Source organism: Kryptolebias marmoratus, linkage group LG6 (assembly GCF_001649575.2).
Source record: "Kryptolebias marmoratus isolate JLee-2015 linkage group LG6, ASM164957v2, whole genome shotgun sequence".
In the NCBI taxonomy this organism is placed as follows: Eukaryota; Metazoa; Chordata; class Actinopteri; order Cyprinodontiformes; family Rivulidae; genus Kryptolebias; species Kryptolebias marmoratus.
The window spans coordinates 9,642,441-9,651,041 of NC_051435.1; the positions used below are offsets into that span (position 1 = coordinate 9,642,441).

Below are 8,601 nucleotides of genomic sequence, written 5' to 3' on the forward strand. Positions count from 1 at the left end.
CGTGCGTGCACGCGCGCTCCCTGCCCGGCGCAGCTCGTCTGCCTCCTGCTGTCCCGGTTCTGCGGCGCTGGAAGCGTTCATTCATGTAGAAAACACTGCTGGACCTGTTGCTGACATGTGAAACCAAAACCAAACAAACACGTCAAATTAAAGGCCTGGCACGACTTGAAGGGATGCATATCGCCCGCCGCCTTTCATGCCAGAGTTTTAGACCAGGATCATGTGGAGTCATGACTCTCCACCTCCACACCAAATTTTAGTTTTAATTAACAATTAAATTTTTTGTTGTTTTAATTTAAAGCCAGTTGCAGGTGGCAGCCATCTTGATATATATATATATATATATATATATATATATATATATATATATATATATATATATAAATAAAACTGATAACAAACTGTTTTGTTGCTGATTTATTAATGCCAGCAAGTTATTCCATATATACAGATAGATGTAAGACCAGACTTTTTTATTATCCTCGTTTTTATTTTCACAATTTCAAATTAGCTCCTTTTCTTGTGTATTTACTGTCTGTATTGGCTAAAACATCAATATTAATAATAATAAAACACTGCCAAATTTAGAAAGGTTTCCAAACTTTGTCACTCTAAACAAAACATTTGTTAATGTTTTTAATTTCTGAATAAAAGTTTGTTTCAGATCTACAGTTTAACTCATTTATCCTGAAGATGCCATTCTCTGTATTCTCCCATTTTAATTTGTTTTAATGTAAAAACATCTGTTTAGGTTGAAGCTCTTGACTCGGGCCTGATGTTAAGGGAAATTATCAGATTTCACCCAAGTATCAACATGAAAAATCATAAATGAATTAATAAAATTGACGAACACTTCAGTCCAGGTTGCAACACATTTATTAACATAAGCAGATTTGGTCAAAGGGAAAAGCAAAGCCTTTTTCGGCTGGGTAAAACTTTAATAATCAGACTTTATTTGAGGAGATCTTCGTCCTTTAACATAACTGAGTTTTGATTAAATCTTTTGAAAAAGGTGGTAAGTACAACTCAAACTCCACTGAACACATCATTCACTTTTATAAATTCAAAAGCAATGGTCAGAATCCAATTGTTCCTGTTCAAACACCTTCATATAACTTCAATTTAAAGGCAAACTCACAAACAAATACCATTTATTTATGATAAATGTGTAAAACATGAAGAAAACTTCTCAATATATCTTTAGGGCTCTTTAATTTTGACTACTACTTTTAACAAAACGTCTAAACTCAAAACATTTATGGCAAAACTTCACCCAACCTTTGCTAAAATGTCTCTTTTGCTTTCAGGCTCCAGTTTTATGGGACAAAAATACAGAATCAGTTGTTCTCTGTGTTGCCTTTTTAGACATGTGACAGTGCTCAGTATTTAAATGATTCATTTTTTTATATTTTATATAAAAAAACAACATAAAAACTGTTAAATGCATAAAGTAAAATACGTAATAGATGTAAGGTACACAGTGTGACGTCAGTAGTTAATGCTCAAAAACAAATAGCTACAAAGTGAGTGGATGTGAGTTTTATTAAACTTTAATAATATTACTATATTATTCAGTTTAAATATTCTACTGTAAATTATACTTTTGTTTAGACTCACTCATAAGTTCTGTATATTTCAGGTAGGAGTAGTTTTCAGTCTTTTGTAAAAAAAAATAAATGAAGTACAAAAATGAGCAGAAAAAATGTTAAATATACAATAAATATATAGGAACAGTTAAATAAGTGTTGGTCCTTCAATAGAAAGAAAAGTGTTGTGTACAAACCGACCACTAGGTGTCAGCGTACACAAAATAAACATGTTCTTCAGCGGCACAGTTTTATATTCCTTTAAATAATATGGGATTAGAGGTCTAGTAACAGTTACTGTGACTCTTCTATTCTAGGTAAAGGTTTTTCCTTAAAGTGTGCTTCACGTCGATGTGGTATGTCGCTCCGGGATTCCGTTTGTTGTGCTCGAAGATGGCCCCGTTCATCTCTGTGTGAACGTCAACGAGGCTCGTTCTCCTGTCGGGACGAGAGAAAAGGACAACAAGAAGAGTTCAGCTGAACGTTACAACACGGCGCCGAACCAAGATGGCCGAGTGTTAGTTTCTACCTCCGCTGGGCTTTGTGCAAGCCGTCCGTCAGAGTCTTCAGATAGACCGAGCGGTGCTGCGGGTGATTCAGATGGCGTTCGTCCGTCCAGCAGTGACTCCAGAAGATGTCTGCTTCTGAGGGGATTTTAGAACGTTCTAGCTGCCTACTCCAACCATCGACCTCGACGTTCTCGTCCCGGCAGGCCGCTCTCGCACAGGGGAGCACCTCCTCATCGCCGTACCTCTGGATGAAGAAGAGTTTTGGCTTGCCGGCCAGCGCGGGACAAGAATCCGAAGTGAAGAGACCTCTGATGGAGTCTATGGGTAATCTGGTGTTACACAAGTCCGTACCAAAGAGGTGGTTAGCTGAACCCCGGGAAATGATGCAGCAGACAAATCCATCATATCTGCGGTTGTCTCTTTGTCCAAATATCCCTTTGAGAGACTGAAGTATGCCATCAGAATCCAGCCATTGGAGGAGGCGAACATCGAAGTGAAGCTCCTTAAACATGTTCTCTAACATCCCTGAATGAAAGAAAAAGACACCAGGTTACAACAGATCCTTGATGATCAGGTACAGAAATAAAGATGTGGTTTTACATTAATTATTCAGTTTTAGGTTTTATTCAAACAGTTAAAATGAAGGATTTCAGCATCTGACTTCATGGATGTTAGGATGAATTTAACATGGAACAAGAACAGGAGAAGCTTTCCAACGAAACTGTGTTTCTGTGTATTTATAGTGTTTTACTTGTATCCGTTTCACTTTTCCTAAGCAATCTCATTTCTCATTTATTTTTTTACTCATTCCCTACATTGACTTTCTGTTTTTGGTATTTTGTTCTGCTTTTACCTGATACTTCCCTACACGTGTAGTTTGAACTGCTTTTACCGTTTATGTTTTTAAAGTATAATTTTATCTGGTATGTTTGCTAAAAAAACGGCCCTGTGCAGAATGATTTAATCTATTTAAGCATAAAAAGTAAAACAACAAAATAAAACTAAAGAAATTTGCATTTTCTGTGAAAAGGTTGTGAAAATGCTTGAGTGCTGGATGACTGCTGAAATCTGTTGAAGAATACATTTTTTCACTGAACTGTTAAAGTTAAAAACAAGACGAACAAAAGCTAAAAATCAGCAAAACTGTAACCAAAAGCTAATAGGAATGGAATAGTTGCTAAAAGCTATAACTAGCAGGACAATAGTTAAAGCTAAATGTAGGAAAATGGTTGCTGAAAGTAGCATAAGATGACAAATGGAGCGAGTATGCTGTAAAGTTAAATCTTTTTAAACATATAGAAGTTCAAAAGTCATAGCACCCATGCCCTGAATGAGCTGAATGTTTTGATGCATGATTGGCTAAAACAGCACAAAGTGTGCAGAAGTAGTTTGATCACAAAAAAAAGCATAAAATGAGAAAGTCTGCTTAACTTCTCATCATTTTCTACAAATATGTTTGAGCCAACATCATCAGTTCACAATAAATACTAGCGTGTGAAGGAAGTCTACATAAAGACTAATTAACGCTCCACTATTTTGATTTTTCTATATTTCTCTTGTGTTTAACTAGAAATCCCCTGACTGTAAAAAGGAGATTTATATGACACTGATGAGTTGCTATTATCCATCCAATAGGTGCTGATACTTTTACAGTAAAATGGTTTCCAAAGCAGAGCTCTAACCCACAACTGATTTTTTGTTTTGTTTTGTTTTACATAGTCCTAGTTCTCTTAATTAAAACGCCCCGTCTCTCACCTCCGTCACGGCCCACACAGTCTATAATCACACAAACTCCTCTGGGGTTAGAGGTGAAGTCGTACTGTTCTATCAAACTCTGAAGAAGAGAGCACAGACATGTTAAAAACGCACTTTTTACCACTTCATCGCAGATATAAAGAAATCAAAAGTTCAAGGAATGAGTCAAGTTTACCCCTCTGCTTGGCTCTCTGCATACAGGCAATGACACGACTACTTTGGCTGTTGAAAGAGTAATACGGCAAAATGCACAACAAAGTAAAACACCTGTGTACCCTGAGGGGCTTTCCTGCTGTTACTTGGTAACCATAAAGCCCCGTGTGACAAAGTGTAATTTAACATTATCCGTTTACAGTAGGCTAAAAGGGAATTGAACCAAAACGGCCACACAGGTAAAAACATATCCCTATCACCGGTTTAACTTTGTAGCCAGACTTACCAAAATGCTGCTGGGGTTGTCTTTGTTTAACTTCCTACATGAAACAAAAACAGAAGTTGTTTTTTTAAATACATTTAGCTTCAGAAAAATGAGGGGAAGTCTTAACATTCGCACACCGTTTTACTCACAGCAGCTCGACAACTTTGCTGTCGAGACAAAGGCTCGGCAGAGGTCTCACCTTTAGAAAAAAAACACAAAAAAACAAAACAAAACACCTAATTAGCCGAACAGCAGGGATCTTTTGCGAGACGAAACTCTTAAAAATACACACTGATTTATAGAAACTGTATTTAGTTGCCATATCAAACACACAATCTTCATATAATCCAAACCTAAAACACTTTTAGCACTTCTTATTTGATTGTTACTGTTTGAAATGATTATTTTTTGAAAATAGGGGCAGATATTATAAGATTTTTTTCTTCTTCTGTTACCTTTCAATTTATTTTATTTGTAATTGTATTTTATTTTTTTAATGAAATGAATAAAGCTGCTGAACTATTAACATCTACTGTCCTTGTGGCGTATCCATCCCTGCACAGATGCTGCATCGGTAAAGTGCTTTTATCAGATCGGTGTGTTATCACTGAGGCACAAATGTGTTTGCACACCTGGCTGATGTGTTTAACCAGTCGGTTCGTAGGTGTGGTCGTAGGAAAAGTCGTGCTTTAGGATGGGGAAGAAGCAACGTTATGATATCTTTGGGTCTAAAGCAGCGTGAGGCTGACAGGTTTTACCAACTTTGGAGAAAATCTTCACTTTAGTGTGTCAAAAAAGAGACAAAAAAGTTTGAGTTTCTGCCTGGTTGTCATTGTTCTCTTCTAGTTTATTGTCAAAGAAAAGACATCTTGACAAACTGCAACAATGATAAAAACATTAGACTTTTATTGCTTTAACTTTAAAGCTTATTATAGTGCAGCTTTATCTTTATTGTCTTGCCAATATGCACTTTCTCTGATGTCCTAAAATGGATCAAACGGGAAGGAGGTTTTTAAAACTAGCAATAAAAATCACATAAAATTAAGTTCTGTTGCTAAGTTCCCTGGTATGTATCAACACAACACTGGTTCGTTTAGTCTAGATCTTTTATGTTTAAATGATTCAAAATACTCCTGAAAACAATCAGGTACTGGACAGAAAATGAGGGGGGGAAACAGCCAAACTCCAAAGAAAAACAACAAACCTGTTGACTCATTTTCAAAGGAGTGTTTTTAGTTTGTCAAGCTTTTTAACAAACTCATTCTCCCATAAAAAGGCTCCTAAACTCAAAGGATAAACCGGTGTTGTGTCGACACAAAACAACATAGCAAAGAACCAGTTTTAAAACATAATATGTGAGAACTTTGTCACCAGCAGCCTGTCACACAGACAATTCGTTCCTATTTCCTGGACTGAATCCATGAAAAACACAAAAGGCAGCACAGTTTAAGAGACATAAAACAGTATTTTAGCATCAATAAGGTGATTCTCAAAGAGCTATTAAAGATCAACTGAAGTATGAAGCTTCTCTCGGGATCTTAAACATCAGGTCTTTCAGATGTTTAAGATGAGTCTTTCACCCCTGACACAGCTTTTATCACTATATTGATTGATTTGAATTTATTTGGGTCAAGGATGGCACAAAAGACAATGTTTCGTTTACAAACGGTGTCACTGTTGCTTTATGTATAGTTTATGAAAAATAGAAATGTCTGAAAACTTCACATCTGCACACATTAAACTAATGCAAATGGGACCAGGAGGGAATAAACTGCTGCCCAGTTAGAGCTGTAAAGGCTGCCGTACGTCGGAGCCATGGCCCGAAACAAGGACTTCACTGAAAACGAAAACAGAAGCTGCCAAAGTTCAAAGCAAAAGCAGAGAAGTTCTTCAAAACGCAAGGGGAATGTTAATCAGGGACATTTTAAAAAGGTTACGAGGAAGTCTGGCTGTTTGGAGGCAAAACAAAGAAGTTACGAGTGGTTTCAAACTTTTGCACAGTGCTGCAGGTATTCATAGTCTTTGCTGCGGGGTATGCAGAAATCCCTTCAGGCACGATTACATGCTTCATAAACAATTCTCAACCAAATATGAGAATGGTATGACACAGTGCCACCTCCTCTATGAAAACATAAATAAAAACCCAGCCTCACCTGACATTTTGTAAGCATCCAGCTTTTTCACCAGATCCACCCTGCTGATGGCGAGCAGGCACTTTTTCACCACGTCAACTCGCTCGGGTGAAACGGAGTCCAGCTTCTCGAGTTCGGTGATCACGTCCAAGAACGTCTGCAAAGGGACGGGGAAGCTGCATAACTTGGTGTCAAAATGAGAGCTAATAGGTGTTTCTGTAGGTCATGAAATGAATGTTCACCTCCCACACACACCTTGGCATTTATATCCTTAACAGGAATGTGTATTGACTTCTACTTGTTTCTGTAACCTAACCCTAACTAGAGCAGAACTAACACTAACCTAAACTCAATTTACACCTTACCCCCAACCCAAAAATGCTGTTCCACCACATTAGGACCAGGCTTTGGTCCACAAAAGGACTACTGGTCCTGAGGAGGTAGGCGTGTATGCCAGAAAAGGTCCTAAAAAGATAACAAAAACCAGGTACACACACGAGCTTCATTCGTTGTCATACCTGACAGCACTCCATTTTATCTCGGGGTAAAATGTTGCTCACAAGGAATTTTATGTCCTGCACATCTTTCCTGGACAGATCCTCGCTTATATTAACCATCAGTACCCTATAAGCGGAGAAATCTGTGTCAGAACAGGCGTGGAAGATTGAAAACAAACATTAAAAACAGGCGTCTCACCTGAAAGTTGGGAAAACATCTGCATATGTTCGAGGCTCCACATCATTCCTGCCGACTTTATACACCTTCCTGAGGATGTCATAGCGCCCCAGGCGCAGAATGAGCGCCTTCAGAAACAAAGGCGCGTCCCCGTGGTCCTCCACGTTGGACTTCAACATCTGCTTCACCACCTCGACGCTGCAATCGGTCTCCAGGCTCCCGCAGAGATACGCCACCTTCCGCTGCTCGCTGCTGCTGAGAGACTCGGCGACAACATTAATGTCCCGCAGGTGACTCTGGTCCGAAGGCGACAACATGGCGCCGATCCGGGTGGCTTCGTGGTGGTCAAACAACAACAAAAAACCGGGTCGGGGTGAGGGTCCACAGCGGTTAAAGTTGATTTAAACACGAAAGGAAATCACATGAGCAGCATGCCTATCAATCGACAAGAGCATTGCGAAAAAGGGGAACTACGGTGACGCACTTCTAAAAAAATTCGTTTTCGGAAAGTACCTTGGTTGTGGTGGCTGTGTCAGGGATGAAAGACTCCTCAAACGAAACAACTTCTGTATCTTGAAGAAGGCAGGGCTACAAGGAACCCCACAGGCACAATATTTAGAAGAAAAAAAACCCCGACATAAATCGAAAGTAAAAGACCCAAAAAGGCGGATGTGAGGCGCCCTCTGCAGGAGAACAAAAGTTTGAAAGTGGGCGGGTCGGCACGTCCTTTAACCGCGCCCACGACCCAAAGCCGTAATAGCTGCTAAAGTAGCTGTTTGTATACATCTATGACAAAAAATAACCACTAATAAATGGTCTATAAAACGTCTACCACCAAATTTGTAATAAATGAGTGAAATCAGCAGGCAGGTTTTGTTGCCAACAGTCACGAGCCGTTTGTTTACATTTAAACATTCGGACAGTCTCGGCACTCTTCAGTAAATCCCCGGATTTAAACAGAGTCGGGGGGAGGTGAGAGCAATTGAATCAGAGATGTTAGGTCTAAAGTGAAAAGGTAAAGTTATTCTCTCGCCTTCTGAATAAAATAAATGAAAAAAAAAAAAGAAAATAGCAACTAAAAGCTGTCAAGACGAGAGTTGGCTGAAGCTGTCATTTTGGGGGAGGGAAATTTAGCGGTGGGGAGCGTTAGAGCAAAAACAGAGGAATATTTGCTGTTTTTTAATCGCTATTTTTATGAAAGGAAATGCATGAGCCATATTAGCCTGCAAACAATCATTTACTGATGTAGAATATGTTATAAGCATAAACAAAAACATTGAAAAACTGTGTATTTTGGCAGCTATAATGGATTTAAACGTGTCATATAGTCAGGGGTGGAAATTAGCACCCGCCACTGGCCAAATGCGGGTAAATATTTGAAGTGGGGGTGAATTTGATCAACACACACGCCACTGTGGCTGGTTGGCAATTTGAACAGAAAAGGTGTTATTTGTCCTCTTGACATATAGGGGGCAGTAATGTGCTCGAGTTGCTGCTGTTACGTCGAGCCGCGTTCCCCCATCAGA

At 39.0% G+C, this 8,601-nt stretch overlaps 1 protein-coding gene across 2 annotated transcripts; it reads right to left on the reverse strand.

The window, feature by feature from the left end:
- Window positions 1-858: 858 nt before the first annotated feature.
- Window positions 859-7,767, reverse strand: LOC108240700 (CASP8 and FADD-like apoptosis regulator). Of its 2 annotated transcripts, XM_037976221.1 has the most exons (10): window positions 7,589-7,767; window positions 7,097-7,409; window positions 6,919-7,024; window positions 6,422-6,557; window positions 4,406-4,467; window positions 4,290-4,323; window positions 4,026-4,072; window positions 3,851-3,929; window positions 2,116-2,620; window positions 859-2,024 (listed from the first exon to the last, which is right to left on the reverse strand). In XM_037976221.1, the coding sequence occupies exons 2-10, from the start codon at window positions 7,390-7,392 to the stop codon at window positions 1,895-1,897; spliced, it is 1,395 nt and encodes a 464-aa protein (XP_037832149.1). In that variant the 5' UTR covers window positions 7,393-7,409; window positions 7,589-7,767; the 3' UTR covers window positions 859-1,894. The 2 variants fall into 2 exon arrangements, with proteins under 2 accessions (XP_037832149.1, XP_017279865.1); XM_017424376.3 differs by lacking the exon at window positions 7,589-7,767 and having other exon boundaries at window positions 4,418-4,467; window positions 7,097-7,564.
- Between the last annotated feature and the right edge of the window lie 834 nt (window positions 7,768-8,601).